Here is a 23729-nt window from a genome sequence, read left to right on the forward strand (position 1 = left end):
TATTTGATGGAATTTGTGTTATCTTTGGCCTGCTAAAAAACATTTTTTCTAATTTCAGAGTAGCACTTGGGTAACCAGCTTTCTTGAACACAAATTTCAAAGTTTCACTTGAAACATGTTGATTTTATCTTTTCTTTTCACATGTTCATAATGCCCAGTTGTATTTAAGGCTTTAGCCTTTAAAATTTTGGCACAATAATTACATTTGCCCTGCGGTGTTTTCCTATTTTGGGTAAAATAAACCCAAACTTTGCTACAATGAATATAGCGCACATCAACAAAGTTCAACATTTTGATTCGAAATGAGTGACAATGGGATGAAACATAATAAAAGCAAGACTAAACTGGTTGAGTTTGCATCTTAGCACTATGTGCATTTGACCATAATCAACTTGTCGAAAATTGTTAATTATCACAGATTTAGGAGAACTACAATACTAGTAAATAAAAAAATTATCAAGAATCGATAAAAGAAGTTTCTCAAAATTCCAATGAATTATCGGATTGATAATTCCCGGGAATCAACACTATAGTATTGCTTTACTAATACAGATAAAAATATGATATTAGTGTTCACTGGAACATTTATTATTTCAACTTGAGTTAATAATTTTTCGAGTCAACTCAAATCTTGAGTCCATTTTCAAATTCAAAAAAATCTGTGTCGACTTCATACTTTATTTGAGTTGCCTTGGTATATATCACTTAAACTCAATAAATGCATTGAGTTTCCGTGGGACTTATGTTCCTAAGGGATATTCAACTCTATCACAATTTCTCACGATTCTTCTAATCTCTGAGGTAAACTTTACATATATCTAAATTTTTTTGTATTAAATAGTACAATCTCACAGTTTGTAAATTTGTTAGCATTTTTAAGACTCATTAAGTAAAAAAAAAAAAAATAATAATCGCCGCAATTGTAGGTAAGAAACGCACAAAGTACACACTGAAAGTATTTATTTGAATATAAGTTTAATAAGTTTGCAGTTGGTATACGTAGCTACTTATATTTTTTTCTTGTCATTTATTTTTCTATGAAGAAATATTTTTCTCCTCCAATACCATATAATTTCATTGAACATGTAGAAGCAATTTTTACACCAACTAAGACTAACATAAACGACAATTAGTTCAAGAATGATTTAATGTTTGTTTAATTTTTTGAGTATGGCCTTTATTTTTGTGTAGTTTGATACAGTTATTCTGTTGTGGTTTTATTTTTTCTTTCAAATTGTTTTTAGGATGACCTGCTTGCAAGTAAAATAGATCCTAAATAAAGTTGTAACTGTGTAGAAAAAAAACCCAACTATTTTAATGATTCATCGATGACCAATTATGTGTACAACAAAAATGAAATTCATTGCGGTAGAAAATCGGGTAAAAATGTATTAATCAAATAATATTTTTATTTATTATAAATACGTTTTTTTTTTTAAAAAGTAAATACATGATTTAAACATAAATATGACAAATTTAAAAGCTTAATTAGTAGATTTAAAGTCTATTATTATATGAATCATTCAATTTTTTAGAGAGTCAAATATTTTTAACTCAGTTAAAAAGCGTATAACGCCAAACATCCTCGAGTACAAATTAATATCGTTATGCAAGACCTTTTTTCCATGAGCTCTCGTTTCTACCATAAGTTTATTCACATCCTCCATATTGGTCAAGTCAAAATTTTTCAAATCAATAGTAGATGCATCTTTTTTATCAATAAGTGTATGAGGAAACGCTCTAGATGCAAAAATAAATCCTAGAAGGGATGACTTTTTAAAATCCATCTTTATATCCTCTATTGTAAGTGATACTGGAGTATCAGGATCTAAATCTGCCACGAATGAGATAAGACATTCTCTATAGTATTCGAGGTACATGTCCAGATTCTTAACTAATGCATCATACGTTACTGAACTGAGTAAAAAACTAGCCAAGTCCGATCCTATATTAGGAAATCGTTATCTTGTTAAGAATATATATTATATATTCTAATTTACCTATATTTCCTGAATAAACTAATTGCATATCCAAAAGGATGACATCTTTAACTATTCCATCATTATCATACTTGAACAACATATTATTGAACCAAGGATCTCCATGACATAAAGTTTTGAATTCTGATCTATCAAAAAACAAATCAAAAATTAGATTCATGTTCCTAAATTCAAATATTTATATCAACCTGGAGTCGTATAATGCCATTTTCATTTTGACCGGGATGGAAATATCGTTCGGTCTTTCTTCGAAAAAATCCTTCAGAGAAGTTTCAAAACATTGTATAGTTGAATCATTTTCTGATCCATTTCGTAAATCTTCTAGTAAATTATAAAATCCATTTAACATAGCGTCAGTATATTTATCAAAATTATCGGACTGTATAGTCTCAGAAAAAAAATTATTCTTTTTCCATTCAGTAAATCCACCAGGATATTTCTGGAAAAGAACATGAGCTGACCCATGAAGCTCTGCTAGCCATTTGCAAACTTTCAATACATGGTCATCATCTAATCCAAATCTTTTATTCTTAGGGTCTTCATAATCCTCAGCCCCTAAGTTTTTAAACACAAGAGTTTGAAGGTCCGGCTTATTTACAGAATAAATCAAAGGAACAGTCCGCAGTATCTCTAAAAGACACAAACAATATATTTAATTTTCATCCGACCTTTAATAATGAGTACTAAGAATGTGAAATATAAATAAAACCTCACTTGGTTTAACATATTTTTCTAAATCTTCTAGAAAAGTAGTATAGAAGGCTAGTTCTCGTTCAAATAGAGTGAATTCCTGAACGCCCTTTTCACATTTTCCACGCTTCGTGGCCTTGCACATCCAATACATCGTTTTTTCCTCATTGTTATCGACACATTTGACCTTAACATCAATTGCAACTAGATCTCCAACATAATTGTCCCCTTTTTCCGATCCAACACTTGCCTATTCAATCATAATGATAACGATGTTAAATCATTAAATAAAATATCTTCTAGAATATTCGGATCCAATTTCATAACTATTAGTGAAAAGAAAACATTTTCCAAATAATATCGAAAAAGAAACAAATAGGAGTCTATAATTCTAAAATAGTTATCAATTCATTGAAACGATCTTACAGTGTACGAAAGAAATTTAACGTTATCTCCATATTTTTCTTTGAGTATTTCTTTGATGAAGGATTCGTTGATTATATCCTCGCGTAGATTCGAAATTTCCTCAGCCATAATAATGCACTTTGATATGTAAAATTTAAAAACTTAAGTTAGACTTCCCGAAACAACACAAGTGAGCAAACAAATAAGGTTTCGTCTGTTGAGGTCTAGATTCAACACACGCGGAAATGAAATCAATTATTCGTTGTGGGAAATTAATTGTCTGCAGTCGTAGTAGATATGAAGGTCATGAGAGGGCGAGCTTATTATCTCACATTCTATTTGAATAATATATGATTGAAGAAGGTTTAAAGCTTTAGAAGAAGCTTATTATATTTACTAGTAAGTAGTAACTGACTAGCTCTTGTGATGAATTCGTTAATGAGTGAAAGAACCTTATCCTTTTGCGTAACTTATCTCGTTTTGTTATTATTATTATTAGTGTTTCTATTGAATAATCACGAATAAACTAAAATATATTTATAAATAAGGATGTAAACAGTGTGAATTTTCTAGATATCCCCAAGGTTAATAAAAATACAAGTTTAGACCAGGCTTGTTAGAATTTTCAATCTGATGTATTGTACTGACTGCAGGGCAAGATTGCCGATTTTGTCAAAACACGCAACCACTTATAACCTATGCAGTCACTATTTCTAGAATTTTAAATTTGATATATAGTACCGACTACTGGGAAAGAAAAACAGATTTTGACAAAACACTCAACTACTCATCTACCATGACGACAATATTAAAAGCGTGGTGGAAGTCAAACATCAGTCGTACACGCGTTATGCAACTACCCCCCGTTGTTGTGACCATTTAAGCACTTATTTTTGACTATGATGATTTTTCTGAACACCATTTCTTGGAGGCAATGAACTATAGCTAATCATTAAGTGATCAAAAGTAATATTTATTGACTATGTAATATTGGAAAACCTAATGATCATACCCAAGTCTTTAAGTGAAGAAATTAGTGTCAGACAAACTAGTTGCAAACCATCCAATGCTACTGCCCCCGTTGGTGTGACCATTTAAGCAGTTGTTTTTGTCATTTAATGAGTTGTGTATCATAATTCTTAATATTTTTAGCTAAAATAGAATCATATTTTATAATTAGATTTGAAAAAAATGAATATTTACTGTTACATACAAAAATATACTTCCCTTCGACTTTTTCTTTGATTTTGGAAATGGCATCATTCCCAACATCCTCCATTAATTTAATGATGGTTCCTCGGGAACGGACGGGTTTACCCGTGTATTTTCCCCTAATATTTTTGAACGTAGGATGATTACATGCAATAATCATCTTTGTGAGGTCAAAGTTGAAGTCTGGCTTGATGTCCATTCACCATTAACTTGATTTTTTAGATGAATATCCATGATATTGATATGAGATGAGGTTAATGATTAGCGTTTAATTCTAGAAAAGGGACTGAAGGTACAATATATTGATAAATCCGACAAGCCATCTGTTTCTCGTCCGGTAAGTATTTTCCAAATTCCTGGACCTCCATTTTCAGAAATTCAGACAGAAGGAGACGTTATTTTAGGCATTCTATTCAGTTCTCCATCGACTATCAGCATCTAATATTATATTAATATTGAATGATTTTTTGATGCTCAGAGAAGCGATGGTGGTGGGTAATGATCCAACTTTTGGACCAGTGGTTCACATGCAAAAAACGTGGGCTGGAGTGTATCGTAGGATATTAGAAGGCGTCCTTGATATTCAGGATAGCGGGGGTGATAGGTTTTGATCTCCTTTGTAAATAAGCGATTTACTTGTATAACCCGTGAATGGGGTGTATTATAGTAAATGAAAATGGATCCTTGATGCTCAGGGAAGTGGTGGGCAATGATCTACTTCTTGAACCTGCGGTTCTTTTGCACAACCCATGGGTTGTACTGTATTATAGCATATCAAAAAGCTCCTTGATGCTCAGGGAAGTGGTGGCATTACTTTACAAACTTCATATCAAATAATAATAATAAGAACCATAAGAACAATAAGAGGAGAGATGAAAAGAAAGAAGATCCTTTTAACATACACTACCGACTCACACTTTTTCAAAGACTATATGCCCTGTGTCTCTCAGGTTATGCCTTCTGCATTACTTGATCTGATTGATTCTACAGACCAACTTGTACCTGTACGGGTTGTTTTCGACACAATGTCACAGTAGGAATTCTGGATATCAAAGCGTGGGATTAATGAGATGCAGCTCCATGGTCGCAAGCCTTTTGAAATTACTGTCTGTGGTTTCGGAAATCGAAATTCAACTTTTTATAAGGGGGAAGCCTTTTTTCGCCTGGTTCCATGGTGTGGCACCCATGTGCTCCCACAGAAGAACTTCTTTATTGTATTCCATATGGAGGGAAGATGACAAAGGTTAAGAACTGGGACCTTGTACAAGGCTGATATGTAGTTTACATTTTCTTTGACCTATTGGATAAAATTATAAATAAGGGCATTAGTCTCATTAAACTATGTGAAAGGGCATACTAGAAGAACTTGATATACCCAGCAAATCAGTACTGTCCAAAATGAACAAAAGAGATATGAAATCCTTATGCGAATATATATTAAGTATCAATAAGAACAAAGAGACGGTACTAGACCATATACAATTGGTTCCTAAATGTAATCATGGAAACTCAAGAAAAAGTTTAATAAGTTGATCAACAACAACAAAATGAAAAGATAAGTAAAATAGACTTGATCAGGATTGCATTTCTTCTTCTATTATTATCAAATATACAAAAGTACTCTTAACATCAATAAAGTTGCAACAAAAACTCTAAGGTATGACCAAGGCTACCATTTTATATTCGCTAAAAGTCATTGTCAAATGTGTAAAGAAATTTAAAACAGCTCAAAAACGAACTTATTGTTGATGTTAAAGATGTAAAGCAGACATGAATCCCCAGTGCATTGAAGCAGTCTACATAACTTTTTGTAATATTAATTGAATTAGAAAATAAATAAATAATATATAACTTTATAAAATAAACATTAAAAAGTCAAAATATCGCTAATACCCCTGCGCGTTCCTCAAAGTGTGTACCCATAAGGCCTATAGGTAGCGGTTGATGGCATTTAAACGTCTTTAATATTCTCATCTCAGTTAAAAAGAATTTCATATCAAGAAATATAAAAACAATATTGTTTGGCACGATGAAACCTGTAGTGTTTTATTATGAGGTTTTTCAATATACAACTTCAATAACAAAAATTCTACTGATATCTTATAAATTCAGAAAACCCTTGAGGTTTAAAGATCTCCATTTTGAAGGGAAAAATTGCTACAAATTATATTATTTCAGCAAATGAAAACTTTATATTTCAGTGAATATGACTAATTTTATGCATTATATTATTTTGTTTGACATTTACCAGGTGTCCCGAAAGTCTAGACCGGTACCTTCGATGGCTTTTTTCGAGGTTTCAGAGACTTTTTACGTAAATGTTGCGTAAATAAAAGTTAAAGACAGTTTTTCAGATTAACATGTATTGTTTCAATAACATTTCGAAATTCATAATTGTTTTTGACATGGAGGCTAAAAGACATGAAGTAGCTGCTCTGCTTCGTGCAGGAATCACCCACAAGGAGATCTCTGAGGCCATCAGCATGTCCGCCAGCACCATTGGCAGGATCAAGAGGAGGTTGGACAAGGGGGGAAGGCCTTGAAGACAAGCCTCGAAGTAGGAGACCTGTCTTAAAGGCCACCAAGGCCACTAAGAAGAAGATCAGGGCCCAGATCAAGATAAACCCTCTTCTGAGCATCAGAACAATTGTCAAGAAGAACAACATGGGGAAGACTACTGCTGCCAACATTGTCAAGGACATTGGGGGGAAGTCCTTGGTCCGCACTACCCGTCCCATGTTGTCCATGGCCAATATGGAGGCCAGATACATCCGATGCAAGAAGATTTTGAACAACATGAAAAGCAAAAGGGACAGAATTCTCATTTTTTCCGATGAGAAAACTTTTACAGTGGATCCAGTCTTCAACTGCAAAAATGATCACTACATTAGCCTTAATGGTTACATGGGATCTGAGATATATGTGTACATGACCAAGCACCCAGCCAGCATCATGATGCTTGGAGTTGTTGGCTCAGATGGTAAAGCCATGCCTCCAGTCTTCTTCCGAGACGGCTACAGGCTCACCTCGGAGGACTACATCAAGGTGTTCAAGACCAAGGTGGTCCCATGGATCAGGAAGGAGTATCCTGGCAAGAGGGTGTGTTTCCAGTAGGATGGGACACCCGCACACACAGCCAAGAACACCCAGAAGTGGTTGAAGGAGAATGTGGAATTCTGGCCTAAGGACTTCTGGCCCCCTCCTCCCCCGACCTGAACCCCTTGGATTTCAGCATCTGGGCGCACATTGAGAGGCAGGCTTGCAAAAAACGCCACAGCAGTACCAAAGCTCTCAAGGCCAGTATCACCAAGGCCTGGGCCAAGATGGACCCCACCTACATCAAGAACACCTGCTCCTCCTTCCCTCCCTGCGTTGTGGCTGTTATGGAAGCTAAATGCCAAATTGTTAAAAACATATTATAGATTATAACCAAGCGAAGTTTTTTTATGAAAAACATTTCTCTGTATCTCTACTTTTAGTCCTTGTAGATCTTAATGAAGTTGGAAGTTAGAAATCAGTCAGGACTTTCCGGACACCCGGTATTTTCATTTTGATATAACTCAAAATCATTATTTTACTTTATAGTGTTTTAAACTAATTGTTTTAGGTTCATTTTTGTATAATTTAGGGCTTTTTGTGCATAAAGATACTAGTTTGAGTTATTTATATCAACTTTAAAGTAAACTATGGCTAAAGTCAAACCAGCTACTAGAAGCTGTACGCTGAATAAAGCTAACACAACCAGCTCTTCTGTAAGATACCTTTTGTTTCTTATAAATGTATCGGCTGTAGTAACTGCAACTACCTGATCCAATTTTTGATAGTTTAATTTCTCCTTGTAAAATTTTAAATCAGTAAGTGGATCTTCAGTAGATAAAGGTGCTTAAAACCAATAACGCCCATTAACAACACTTGTGAATCAAACCAATTTGTTTAAAGTCTTAATAGTTTCATGACTGTTGTTTAGTTGTTCACAGTACAAACTACTTTACTTGCATAAAGTTGACATGTCATAAAATGAATAGCTCCTGTTTTTTTTAACATGTCTTAACTCTGATGGATTTCCCAGTAAGTTAATATTTAGCTCTGTATAATCATCTGGGGGAATGATTTGTTATTAAGGAATAAATTATATAAATCCTTGGCTTGATCCCTCATCATCCTTCAAAACTGAATCTTCTTAAATGTCCAAACTTTTCACAAATTCTTTATTTATTTCATCTTTCTTTTTGTTTTTTGAAAGCTCCACAAACACCGGATATTGTGGACTTATATTCTTACCAAAAATAGACTACCATGAAGATTTAATCATTAATTCTCCGTTATGAAGCCTACAGGCTAAATAAAGAAGAGTTTTTCTAGAGCTCTTTCAATAAGAAGACATGCGCCTTTATGAACTTAAGTATTTGATACTGTTGTATCATATGACATAGCGGATAAATCTTCTTTTATACTCAACTCGTTTATAACATTACATGTAGCGTTAGCCTATAGTTCACCTATTGATCTTTCAATTACAGGAATAGTCAATATTTTTTAATTAAAAGAGGGCCCAGATGCAACTACTGCCAATCTCTATACATTTAATATCATTTTTGAATCCCAGTCAACTGTTATTCATAATTGATACTTAAATATTATTTCTCTGAAAGAGTCTTCCACTTCTTTGGATATATTTGTGCGTGTTTCCTCCCGTGTTTGGCCTGTTTCAAAAAAAAAAAAAAAAGTCCTCAATTTCTCATCCACCTGCTTCAATTGTTGCTGCAATCATCACAGTTGCCATTCTATTCGAAATTTCTCCTTTATCAATGACTGTGCTTATTTCTGGAGATGCAATAACATTTTTTGGGAAGATCACCACCTGTTTTTTAAGCGAGTTTTTAAAAGAATTTTTTCTTTTTGGGAACAAATCAAAATTCTTTTGAATTGAATTTCCTAGTTAAATGATAGGCCATTCTTCATTTGAAATTTTATTATTTTTTGCATTATCAAGACGCATTTTTTTATTTTCGAGACACAATCAATTGTGGCACAGTCTTTTTTAACTGTCGATAATTTGCACCTTTTCCAAAACAATTGGAATCATCGATAACTGTTCTAGCTTGTTTCAAATGTAAACTTCCTTTGCCTGGTATTTGATTATAGTGTACTGAAACATGGTTTATACAATGAAAATATTTTAAAATTTGACCAACTGATGGTAAGGTTAAGAATTCCATATTTCCGTCAGCATTTAGTAGTAGGTTTAATTTTAGCCATAATGTACTTCAAAGTTGATATAAATAACTCAAACCCGTATATTTTTGTAAAAGAAGGCCTAAATAATACAAAAAGTTACCTAAAACATGAAAGAAAAAATAGTTTGAAATACTATAAAAGAAAATATTGATTTTTATTTTTATGACAATGAAACTATATGTCAAACAAAATAATATAATGCATAGAATTAGTCATATATACTAAAATATAAAGTTTTCATGTGGTGGACCCTTAAAATTTGTTGCAATTTTTTCCTTCAAAATCGATTGAAATATTTAAACCTCCAGGGCTGGTAGAATTTGTAAGATATCTGTATGATTTTTGTTATGTTAGTTATATATTGAAAAACCTCATAATAAAACAGCACAGCTTTCATGATGTCAAACAATTTATATATATTTTCAATTTCTAAGCATTTCTTTCGGCAGTAATATTGCTTATCGTTCTAACTACACTCTAACAATGCCTATTATCAATTACTCATTTGGGAAATATTATACCCAGGTATCAATTAAACTCTTTGAGACCTTGAATTTTCTGTAAAAGATTACTGCCATCGAGTTTGACTCCATAAAAAGTAATAAAGTACTAAACAAGGTTAATAGAAATGCAAAGTTAGACCATCATGTGATCAGGTTTGCTAGAATTTTCAATCTGATGTATTTTACCGACTACCCTCCAAGACAGGCCGATTCTGACAAAATACGCAACCAATTATAGTAAATGACGTCAGGATTGCTAGAATTTTCAATTTAATGTATCGTATCGGCTGCTGGGCAGGAACAACAGATTTGGACAAAACACGCAACCACTCATCTTTTATGACGTCAATATTAAAAGCGTGGGGGTAGTCAAACATATGTCGTACATACGTTATGCCTTGTATTTCTATTAACCTTGGTACTAAAATACTCCTACACGAGTTGATACAGTAAAACTTCAATTGTGGAATTCGCAATAAAAAAAAAAAAAAAAAAGTCTGCCAGACTTAGCTTATGGATCTCTTTATTCACCATCACATAAAATATGGCCAAATAATTGTGTGGAATGACTTAAAATTACAAAAGTAAACTTAATAACATGTCATTTCCGAGTTATCATTAATGTTCCTATATTGAAGAAGTATTATTCAATTTGAAGTTTTAGAAAATGAGGGAAAATTTGACATAATTGATTTTTTCCTCCAGGGTTATTTTCCATGCACAATAATCAATTGATTTTTTACAATTTGACTCCAAACCCAAAGTAAATAAAAAGTACCTTGAGCTTCGAACAACATCCACGTCAAGGAAGGGCTTAACGTCATATCTATTGAATAATTGTTTTTATAAGTTACAAGGTGACACTGACACAGTTTACAACGAACAAGACCTAATGGAAAGATAAATGTGTGGGAGCTCATCTATCTTTTTTTAAATTTTAGTTTTTTTTCTTCTATGAATATAAATTTCAAATCTTAATTTAAAAAAAATAATTTCGAATACTTGTTTAAAAAAATGATATTTCTATTTTTTTGGTTAATATTTTGAACTTAATAACGTTTAATAGAAATTTATATTTAATTTTTTTAAATTATATTTTTTTGTTTTGTTGGAAAAATCTAAAAAATACTCTCTGCGGACCCTTTTTTTATAACCAAGCCCAGGGCCTAGACAACAAACTTACACGGTACACTATATTAATTGTAACTACCTATATGTCAGAGTATTGATGATTGATTAATAAAACATTTATGTTAATTATGGTCGGATTTTCCCCCGTATTTATCTAAAAATAATAGTTTTCCTTTTTCTCCATATTTTTCATTTTATGGCTTGCTAATGTATCAATTAGAGCAAGAATAAATTCTACCAAAATAACAGCTATATATTCTATATAATGAAAGTTACATTGTTACTATGTATGTGTAATGTGAGTATATTCTAAAAATAAATTTACTTATTTTCAAAGTAAGCTTGGGCCTAAAGTAAACCGTTTTTGTTGATATAACTGATTACACAAATATTGGTACTTTGAATGTAAATTGTTTATTGATTAGTTTAGCAGAAAATCTCTAGAGATAAGGTAAATAATGTTTCCCATTAACCCAAATCCCATTGACATATTTTTTACAGACGTTTTAATTGATTATACAAACCAGAAAAAAAAAATTAGAACACTAGTTATGAACTTGTAAATATATAGATGAATATCAATATATTAGATTCAAATCAAACAATTGTACGTCTCTTTTTTGGTGGCCGAGTAAACATAACCAATAACTTTTTTTTTCCTAACCATTTCAAAATTTATCATTTTAAAGATTAACAAAAACCTCTTACATTGACATTCGCAACAGAGGCTCTTATATTGGCCATTTTTTTACGAAGAAAAATAAATTAAATCAAAGGTTATTGTATATTTTCATTTAGCTCAAAATATAGCTGAAAATGTTAGTATAATTTTCCAAAATTAAATGAAATAATTTTATAACAAATATGTATACAAGTAATATATCTCTGCATTCGTTTAAGTGCTACTGATACTGGTGATAGGTTAATTAATTAACCGGCTCCTATCAGGATTCCCAGGTTATTTTGAGATTTAATATATATATGTAATTCCCTTATTTGAGTACTATACATGTAAATAAATTATATCCAGAATTGTTTACAACTGTTCTAAATAATTATCGCCTGTAATGAATTAAGTTAAGTTGTAATCTCTCAGAATGCAATTGAACCTTGAAACTTATGTAATATTATTATAGTGGATGCAAATTTAATTATGACATAATTTAGATTAATGAAACCTTTTTGTACTTATCTCTTAAAAACTTATTTCTATAAACTTAATATTTTACTATGGTACAAAGAATATAAAATAGCTTTGTAAAGCATCCCCTTGGATTTGTTTAGGTCAATAAATTTGTCGTGTTTTGGTCGCTGAGAAGATTCTATTGTAAAGCTGACTAACATTTGACGTAGTTAAATATAATAAATCTGAAGCCCTTTTAAGACCACTCCTATTAACACTATCTTCGATGAGATCTCAATATTTTGCCAGAAAATTCAACACCATGAGTTATTTATTTCTCAGCGATCAAATAGGTCGTGCATTCGCAATCTTTAATTTTGAAAAACTTAATGATGGAAGAGGCTATGCATCCGGATATATGAAACAATAGATTGGCATGAGATTCTTCGATAGTAGAATAAGAGACACTGAAAATAAATATATGAATTTGGAACAATTATATCAGTACTTTCAAATCATATGATGTTTCCATTTTCAAATTTATGCTATTTATTTTATTTTCATTTAATATTCTTAAGTTTCTAGTATAAATTCATTTCGTCGTTTATTAAAAATATATACGTAATATTAACATATATATCTCTTTATTAAAATAAATGTATTGAAAAATGTTTATAAATGACTTAATATATCTCTTCAATGCTACGATATAGCTACATATCACTATTAATGCTTCTTTTTCTTCTATACATACTAAGGTGTAGTATGAAAATAAGATGTAATTCCCCCTAAATATCGTCCCAGTATAAATATAGATTCTTCTTCGGAAAAATTTAAATAATTGTAATAGCACAACCTCTTCTTTCACAGAACTTTTACTTGTCATCTCAAACTACTTTTTAGAGCTGTATTTGTACTGTACAATATATTGGACAAACAATATATATAAACAAGAATCTTAAAACATACAATGAAAGATATAAACAGTACACACATTTTAAAGTACGATGTAAAAATGCTGGTTAGCAACTTTAAAAAATAATGAAAATAAAATATTCTTCCGCTTCTATAACTTTCTTTTTTAACCTTCATATTTCATCTGAGCAATCTTACATGAAAACTTATTCGTCCATTATGATTAATTGAGTCGATATCCCTCTCCTCTTATCCAATAATTTATTCCTTCTATCAAAGTTATATCCTTTTTATTAGGAGGCCGCAATAATTGGTTTTAGAATATCCACTGTCGCTGTCTCCAATTTCGAGAAAGAATGAGAAAGTATGACGTGTAGGCAAAATTATACAATCTAACCAAAAACTACATTGAGCTAAGCCCAAAGTTCCAGATATCGTACAAAGATTTTTTGGATTAAATAAAGTATCTGACCTCTAGCCAGTATTATGAAATAAGGTGAAAATATATTTTATTGCTTTTTTATCATCATATTAGGTAGAAATTTATTTCTCTATGGGTAGAACGGTCAAATAAATCCATCACATTAATTTCATTTTGGAAAATAAACTTATCTTTGTTTATTTTTGCTGGAAGTTTATAGTGAAACCAAAGGGGCACCATCCTGAAAAAGTTTAGGAAAACCAAGCAAAGTGATATCTGGCGTTGTTCAGGCCTTGATGGGAGCGGGAAATAATATTTACAATGGGCCTTATTATTTCTTCTTAATCTTTAAACCCCTTCAGTGCTGGAAAGCATTATAATTCTATGGCTCCTGTATAGAATACTTATATTTAATACTAAGAATGGGTTATCGGGCGTTGTTCAGGTCAAGAAGGGAGCAAGAAATCACATTGACAATGGTCTAAATAATTCAGGAAATACTACATATAGTAATAATTATAAAATGAGTGTTTCGTTGTTTTTGTGCAAGATCCTGATAATTATAATTATCTTACTATGATAATAAGGATAGAACGGGAAATTGACTATCTTTTAAACAACATATACTAGTTACTATATCAATCCGGCTAAGTAAGGCAATTGACAAAGTCTCTTCAGATCACCCCCCTTTAATACTCTTTTTATTGGATCTTGTAACCTCAGTAATATTATTATGAAAAAGAAAAATATTTAAAAAAAAAATCAAAAAACATCCCAATATAAATGTAAGAAAAAAAATTGTCCATATGAGTAGACCATTTTTTATTTTTGTTAAAAAATTACTAAATCAAAATTCGCAAAAATAATTGAATTTTTTTTTTTTGTACTAGTTTTGCAAAGAATAGTGAATAACATTTGTTAACATTGTAAAGAGAAACATATGGCTTCCAATATTTTTTTGTACTTAAAAAAAAAAAAAAAAAGGAAAGGAGAATAATTTTGGCAAAAAAAGAAGGCGCGATAACTGGTTCATTTTTGTAAATATTTGCAAGATTATTTTAAAAAAATGTTGCATAAATTGAAAATACTCTATTATGTTATTTTGTTGCATTTCTTCTACAAAATTGAAAATTGACATTTGATGAAAAAAATTATTCAGAAAATGTTAGATATATCAATTAATAGATTTATAGACATATCATTTTTTTATTAGGCCAATTTATATACAAAAAAATCTGGTGATAAATTTTATAGACTTTATTTTCTTTACGAATACAATATTTCAATGTAAGTTAACTTTTTGCACCTGAAAAAACAAAAAACAAAATTGTAATTTTTAACGATTCATTTTTTCCCATAACTTTTTTGACTTTGAATAAATTTAGAAAACATATTTTTTTTCTATAGTTGCTTTTTCAGACGCCAGTCACTTATAATTTATATATCAATCCCTGATTTAGTCTCCTTGAGCTCCAAAAATGGTTTTGTATTTTGGATATAGCATAAGTCCCCTTTATATGACCCCTCAAAAATAGTCACCCCGTCTTATCCTGACCAAGCTCAAAAGAGGCATCTAAACAAAATTTCAGCTTTATTAACTTAAAAAAAAAGTGTTATAACTTCAAATAATATACCAACATATATGTATGCAAGAAAAAATTGACTAGATGAGAAGTATATTTTCTATTTTTGTCAAAAAATTGCCAAATCGAAGTCCGCAAAGATAATTGACAAAGCTGTTAGAATTTATTGGCAATGTAAAAAGAAAGAACTAAACTTCTAAGATATTTTTCGTACTTGCAAGACCAGAAAAGTTACAGATAATAATACCGTTTATAAAATAACCCTCGATAAATGATTTATTTTTGCAAATACATCAAAAAATATTTTATAAAATCTTCCAAAAATTAAAAATAGATCTAACAATTGTTAAGGTTTAAAATTTAATGTCCTAAATTTATCATTAGGGACGTGAAATGAAGAGAAGAAAACATTTACTCAGGAAGAGGAAAAGGAAATTAAAAACATTAAATTAGAGAAGTCAAAATTTCCAATTCGCTTAAATGACAATTCTTCCAAAATAATAAGTTTTGGTCCAAAGCTATCGAACAAGTCCAATTTGGGAATAATATTTCAGAAATACTTTTTCTTCTTGGATGACAGTAATGGGTATCATTGTGAAAAACACATATGCCATCAAATCCACTAAGTCAGAAAAAAAAGGAGCATAATTGAACTTTAAAAAAATAATTGGAAAATATGTGAGAACTTCATATTGGATATTGACTCATAATTATAGTTGATAATATTGTAGAGAATAACGCGTGCTAGAAGGGGGAGAAAGACATATGGTATTATTGTTTAAATACTGATGAGATTATCATCTGCCTGCTGTATTATGATTATTTATATATATTATTTTATTATATGATTTTTGAGGGTATAACGAAAGAATTTATTAGCAAAATGTTTAATAAAAATATACTACGTATAATTGACTTAGACGGTTTTTATCCGTTACAGTGGATTTGAAAACGTCACATTCTATGAAATTGTAATTCATTATGAACCATATTCTCAGAATAATAACTAATAAAACGACAAAGTAAGAGTATTTCGAAATATATTTGAAGTTCCAAGTTTAAAATAGAAGGCTTAAATTAAATATAATCTACATACTAAAAAATAAACCATCATACATTTAAGTTAAATATACAAAATTAAACAATTAGAATCATATAACTAATAATAACAATAAATTATAAACACAGAATATTGAAATAATAGATTGATCCAAATAATATTTTCTTGTTCTAACATCGGAATTCAGTTCAATATGTCATAACTTTAGGTTGCAAAACACAAGCCAGGCGTGGGGTTTAATAAAAATATCATCACCCTTTTTTCCTCATGTGCAAGTTGCATATACAATTGTGCACAGGATAGAAAAATCTCTACCGATAAGATCTTAATTATTAATAATAAAGTAAATGTCAAAATCATAAAATAATGTTAGATTTAAATCCATATCTTCTTCCAATCTTAGTACGAACAGCTTCTAGAATCCCACTTTCATTTATTTCATGTTTATCTAAGAAAAGAAAAGTTAATCCATGCAGTAAAATTTTAAACCTTAATTACTTATCTTAGATATAAAAATTATGTAGTAATATCCGGCGATATTACTCCTTATTAAGAGCATCAAAAAAAGACCCCTGGTGATTTATGCTTGTATAACAACATACTATTATAATGAAGGATACACACAATTACTAATTATAATGCTACACCCAATGTAACTACCTCCGTTGTTGTGACCATTTAAGCCGTTGTTTTTGCCTTTTATGAGTTTTTTGAACATCATTTCTTGGAGCTTATGAACCATAGCTAATCCTTAAGTGACAAAAAAGTAATATTTATAGACTATGTAATATTGGAAAACCTAATGATCATACCAAAGTCTTTAAGCGAAGTAAGTAGTCTCAGACAAACTAGTTGCGAACCATCCAAAGCTACTACCCCCGTTGTTGTGACCATTTAAGCAGTTGTTTTTGCCCTTTACTGAGTTGTGTATCATAATTCTTGATATGTTTAGCTAAAATAAAATCATATTTTATGGTTAGATTTAAAAAAAATTGAATACTTACTGTGAGATAGTACAAAATTCAGAGTTCCATTTCGATATTCGTAAATACTTTTTACTGATAACATGATCATCATTTGGTGTGGATGACTCAAAACATTTTTATATGTACTTCTATATATGACATCAGTACCAACATCCTCCATTAATTTAATGATGGTTCCTCGGGAGTATTTCTCCATAAATTTTTTGAACGTAGATGATTAGCAATGGATAAGGTTATATTACATGCAATAAGCATCGTTGTGAGATCAAAGTTAAAGTCTGACTTGATGTATTCATCGTCAAATTGATTTTATAGATGAATATCCATACTCTTGTTATGATATGAGGATAATGAGTGGCGTGTAAATCTAGACAGGGGACTAAAGGCACATTTATATCAACAAATCCGACAAACCATCTGTTTCTCATCCGGTAAGTATTTTCCAAATTCCTGGGCCTCCATTTTCATAAATCCAGACAGAAGGCGACGTCATTTTGGGGATTTTATTCAGTTTTCTATCGACTATCACCATCTCATATTATATTAATATTGAATAATAAAGGCGGGAATGATAACGTTCATGATTGATAGAAGAAGATGTATATTATTTAATCAATGATGCCATAAGTAATTCTTCTTTTCTCCTCGCACGCTTTTGTATTCTTACCAAAATTATCACCCTTACTCATAATGTAGTCAATAATTCAATTAAAAAAATTAATATCCTTGAGACACTTCTCCCTTATATATCGTTGAGATATGTCTGAAAAAGCTCTCTCCAGATATTCATTACTCTTAACCGTCTGAGCTTTCCCTTGACACGACTCCACAAATACTCAATCGTCGGAGTATGAGCTTCAATGAATGGATCCACAAAGTTATACTTATGGGCAACAGTAAAGTGTGCCATATCTAACTCATTCCCAAGGTTGCAAAAGGCTGCCCAATCGTCAGAAATGACAGTTACTCTGGGTAAAATGTAAAAACTTATTCTAACAATTTTAATCGATAAAATTATAATACAATTCAGTGATACTTAAATATACTATATACTAAGACTTCATATAGGTAACAAACAAATAATTAAGTTTGAGCAAGGAACATAATTATAGACTGTAAGCTAAGCGTCAATATGATAAAATTTGAATTGTTCATATCTTTTAAATAAGAAACTTAAATTAAATTATATTATAGATGAGTTTATTTTTAAGTTATTGCTTATTTACTATTATAGTATATAGTTGTAAGGTATATAAATATACAGTAAAAGCTTGTATGATTGTATAATCCTAAGTTTAAACTTATTCGAACAATTATAATTGATAACATCATCTCAAAATCAAATAAAAATTAATGTAATATAATATTAAGACTTATAGTTAGGTAACTAATAATTAAAATTTAATCAGGACCATGATTATACGAGCTTACCTCGTATAAGATGTCAACAAAAACCCACAAATTGTCCTTAAAAACATTTGTTAGTTATTTTTAGTCGAAAAAGTATCACAATCCCAATACTAATTTTGTTACAGGAAAAGTATCATGACATCTCTACCTTGAATAAATGTACAACTATGTTAGCTTGAGTTATTAAAAAAAAAAAACAAAAAAAAAAAATATATATATTCAGCCATTATTATTTAATATAAATATTTAAGTCAAATTTAATGACTTTAAAACAAGTCTTGAATAATTTATTTAAAATTCTCAAAAAACCCTGTAATTTTAGTTATAAAATAATCTAATTTATATTTTATGAAGGATTAATGAATTATAACCACCCCAAAAGAAGTAAAAGGGAAGAGATGTCTTCTCTTCAGTTTTTGCGTGTACGTGTTTGTTTGTAATCAGCAGTGTTATGTTGGTCCTTATTTATTCAATCTAGTCCAGTCTTAAGAAGTATTCTATCTGAGCTTCAGACTGTGGATCCTTGGGAACGGTCCTTCAAATATTTCCGAAAACTAACAATGGCTTATCTAGCCAAATAAGGTATATTAGATAAGTATTAAGATCATTGCAGATATCACGCAAAAAATATTAAACGTTTCATTATAATGTAATAAAGAAAAACATATTTGATAAAATCTTTGATGAAGTTAGGAACTTATTCTTTTTTCCCCATAAATTCTTCATTTTTTTGACAGAAAATCTTTTAAAGATGTAATTTAAGATTTATTCTTTATTTTTAGCTATAATACAAAACAATTGACAAAAGATATAAATGATATTGACCTCCATATCAGATCTTTAATTTCGTATGATAAGACACGTTTTGTAGGAAGTGTATTGAAGATAACTTATTTTTTAAAGCTGGAATGTTTTTCATCTATTGTTATTATCATAAATTTTCATTTTTATAGTTATTTATTTTTACAATATGGTTCTGAATCGAAATTATATTAAAAAAAATAGGCTTAAAAAGAATGTTTTAAAAACTAAATCTACTACGATTGAAAATTTTAATCGTATTTTTTGTGTTTTATTTCCAAAATAACAATTAAATATATAGATTGTAGCAGGTGTGCAAAAATACTGTTGCATACTGCTATTGTTGATACTTATCTTTTTTCATCTTTGTTTGACTGCTGTTTAGCTCAGGTAGTGCCAAAATAAGGAACTTAGGAATAAGTTATCGAAGTTTGATTACATTTCGTTACTCTTTACGACCGTAGCAGCATATACTTTGAAGTACAACGGAGTGCAGTTATTGCACTTTCGATGTGGAAAAAAATTTGACAGAACTTTCTTTTATTTAAACTGTTGCTTAGCAACGATGCATTTGATAATCATGATTTGAACTGCTGAGTCACCAAAAGAAGTTATGAAAAACCCATTAAGACCAAGAAGACTAGACAGTAGACAGGGAGTTTGATTTCAACAAAAACATATCATCCGAGAAGATATTGCAAGTAATGGAAATAGAAAGGCTCTTGGACAGAATGTAAATGACATTTATTGTAAAAATATTAAATATCCAACTACTTACTTAACAAGATCAATGAAAAGCCAAAAAGGGCCACCTACAGTTTGAATTTGTAACACTTTGATTATGTTTTCTTTAAGTGTTAGAAGGGTTTGTTCTAGGCGTCAAATTCACATCTACGTAAGCCCTCAAGTCCGTTATCATGGATGCTTGAGCCTACCTGGATTAAAACTTAATTGAAAATGAGTATAAAAATAATATATCCAAGCTGGAATCGTGATTGCCAATGATTGTAATCTTTTCTGTTTAATTAATTTATTGTTTAAAAAGTATTGCACCCGTTATAAATATTTTTTAGATTAAAATACATCCAAAGTTAACATAACTTTATGTGTATGCCCTTAGACGGACACACTTGTATACAAAGAATTCAATAGCAACTGTCCGTGTTTCACATTTCCTAAAAACAGAAATAAATTTTTATATAGGCCTTTGTGACTCTTTTACAAAACTTTAAATGAATTTTTTTGTAACGATTCTTTTGTCTAGTTGAAATATACTCTTAACCCAAATACGTATTTGAAATTTTCATATAAAGAATAGTACATTGCAAAATAAATCGAAATCAACTCGTTAATTAAACATTTCTTATATAGGAGATGCATTTATATCCATTGATACAATAACGAGATTCCTCATCAAATTATAAAGATAAAACTATTAAAAAGTAATACCATTATAATTATATGATATACTTCATAAATTGAAGTAATAACAAACTTTTAAAATTAATTACATTCTCTATTAAATTATTTCTACTTCAAGAAGTGTTTACATTCCCTCCAATATTTTAATAAATATTATCAAATAACATAGGTAGTCACACAAATATGATCCCAACGAGAAAAGTGAGCAAATTAGTCCCAAGTTGGTTCACATTTGGCATATTATTAAGCTTGTAGATGTAATTTTGAGAGATGAGTTTAGTTTTTGCAAAGTGGAAATTAATGTACCACTTTTGGGCCCTAATTTCATAACCTAGCTATATATATTTTAGCTGTAATATAAAAGTCAACATTCTTAAAAAAAAAGAAGATCAATCAATCTAATTAGCTAACAGACATATGCATATATGTGGTACGTCTACATTAAAACAATCTGGAACAAAAATCAAGAAAAGATGATTATTTGATTTAAGTAACTCAGTCACAATATGTATGGTCTTTCATTAAAACTGTATAAATTTCTCAATCTTTTATTGTTACAATCTATTTAGACTACATTACGTGCAAGTTGTGGCCCTCCAATGAACAATTTGTGGATAGTAATTGACGTAATTCGCCGAAGAGTAATCAAATGTAATCAACTCAATTTTTTCTGTCAACGCTCAGAGTTATTTGTTGAACTATAATACAACGTTAATCTACACTTTTGTTATCTGCATTAATCTTCTAGTCAATTTTAATTTTTGTTATTACTTAATAATTATACCCAACTTTAAATAAATACCATTGTTAATTATAAACTTTAATTATTTAGAGGAAATTAAACAAAATATATATAATTTACAATATCTTCAGTACTTCCGTCTTACATTAAGATATAAATTAATATATTGTTTTTTGAAATAAGACATGCTGAATTTTAAAAATACACGCCCGTGGAAACAAAGTTTTTTAGATCAAGTAGTCCCTCAGTTCTAAGATATTAAGTGCACCAAAAAATTGAAGTATTGAAAAACATACAGACACACTTTGCTCTATTCATTTCGATATATACAAAACAAAAATAAATTAAATTTTTTTTTTATACTCAACTACAAACTTGATTTCAAACACTAATATATATCGGGATATGCAAACTGATTAACTCCAACTTACTCTTAAATTAATCAAAGGTGTACACAATTTAAGCTGACAATTGAGTTAAGAGAAAATTAATGAAGATTAAATGAATTTTCTCAAAAATAATGAACAAATAGTTTTGAATAATAATTAGCATTATTTTCAATCGAGTGACTTATTTATATTTAGAAAGTAGTGTTTAATTACTTTAATCAGTATTTTGGATTATTTTTATTTTGAGTTTGTGTCAATATTTAGTTTAATGAGTTTTTTTATAGAAAGTAATTTAAAACACAACACTAATAGGTGTTTATTGTACGAAAGTGTTGGAGCAAAACTCGTAGAAACTTTCAAGAAATCAAAGTAAATATCTTGCCCTACTCTTCCCTACTTACTAGAAGTAAACAATATTAAGTAAGAATAGGAGGACTCTTTTATTTGGCGTATTAATCCAATTTATTTGAAGAAGGACAAACACTTTTTGTAAATCCCCAACAAATCCTTATTGTTACTCTCCATTATCCAAAAGCTCACGCACTTTATATTTATATGTTCCATACTCAAGAATTTGAATATACTTGAGAAAAAAAAGAAAAAAACTCCACTATATTTACAACTATAAACACGCAAGTAGTCCTACACTTTTAAAATTTTTCATGCAAATTCGAAAATAATTTCTCGTCACATAGAAAAACTTTGCTTGATTAATATAAATCAATAAAAAGATTTATTGGGCTGATACATACTTTTTTTCGAATTCAAACTTGAACGAAATAAATAAAAAAATAGTTTACTGGGAACCGTTTTAATTTTAAAGCCCAATCAAATCTGTATTAGCTAGTATTAAAATATTTCAATAAACTATTATCTCAACAAATTAAGCTATGTTTTTTTTATTCGGTTAAAGTCATATTATGTTATATGTTATAATGTTCAAAACAGTTAAAAAAAGTCAAAATCAATATACATGAGTCAATGTTTGTTTGTCTGTGGAGGAATCATCTTTACAATGATTATGTGTAGTTAAACCTCAGAGTTTCAAATTAAAAATAAAATAAAAAGAGATACATATATAAAATAAAAAACTATGAATGTACCTAAAGTTCCGAACTTTAAGGGGTGTACCAAACGGAACCGCGATACAACCCCGTACCCTACCACTCCTAGTAGCTACTTATGTAACAAAAGTTACTAATTAATTAATAAAGGGCTGATAGTATATCATATATGATAGAAACACATTTTTTTTAAAAGAAACCTTAATTAACGAGAATTATACGTTTATAAAAGGGTAAACTACTCTTGAAATTCTTAGAAGTGATTATAAAGCTTAGAAAGCAGATGGTATTAATGTCTTTTCTTGGAATTATTTGTATATTAAACAATATTTAATCACGGTTGGGTAAATGGATAAATATTTTTTCATTTTTATGACATTTTTTTATTTCGTATTCCCTTCTTTTCAGTATGACGCAATTAATGTATTAAAAGCTTTTATTTAACCCATCACACACAATTATGTTAACAGTGATGAGTTTGTAGTCAAATATATTTTTTATATTAATAAGTACTCAAAGTGAAAGTCTAAATTCGTTAAAAGTATTTACACCATTCATAAATTGTTATATCAAAATTAAAATTATAATATGTTTACTATTATAATTACTCAATATAGGCCATTTTGAAACATCA

The 23729-nt window shown here is 29.8% G+C and overlaps 1 protein-coding gene and 1 long non-coding RNA gene across 3 annotated transcripts; both read right to left on the reverse strand.

Annotated features, from left to right (window-relative positions):
* Positions 1-1376: 1376 nt before the first annotated feature.
* Positions 1377-3447, reverse strand: LOC121116755 (uncharacterized). Of its 2 annotated transcripts, none has more exons than XM_040711052.2 (5): positions 3117-3447; positions 2715-3016; positions 2189-2630; positions 2001-2128; positions 1377-1945 (listed from the first exon to the last, which is right to left on the reverse strand). In XM_040711052.2, exons 2-5 carry the CDS (start codon positions 2842-2844, stop codon positions 1524-1526), a joined length of 1122 nt encoding a protein of 373 aa, XP_040566986.1. In that variant the 5' UTR covers positions 2845-3016; positions 3117-3447; the 3' UTR covers positions 1377-1523. The 2 variants fall into 2 exon arrangements, with proteins under 2 accessions (XP_040566986.1, XP_040566978.1); XM_040711044.2 differs by having other exon boundaries at positions 2715-2940; positions 3117-3366.
* A 12797-nt stretch (positions 3448-16244) lies between these two features.
* LOC139905207 (uncharacterized) lies at positions 16245-17445 on the reverse strand. Its single transcript, XR_011779800.1, has 4 exons — positions 17286-17445; positions 17094-17233; positions 16942-17031; positions 16245-16882 (listed from the first exon to the last, which is right to left on the reverse strand). It is a non-coding gene; the product is annotated as an uncharacterized lncRNA (long non-coding RNA).
* Positions 17446-23729: the final 6284 nt, after the last annotated feature.

The sequence above is a fragment of the Lepeophtheirus salmonis genome, chromosome 1, assembly GCF_016086655.4.
Source record: "Lepeophtheirus salmonis chromosome 1, UVic_Lsal_1.4, whole genome shotgun sequence".
In the NCBI taxonomy this organism is placed as follows: Eukaryota; Metazoa; Arthropoda; class Copepoda; order Siphonostomatoida; family Caligidae; genus Lepeophtheirus; species Lepeophtheirus salmonis.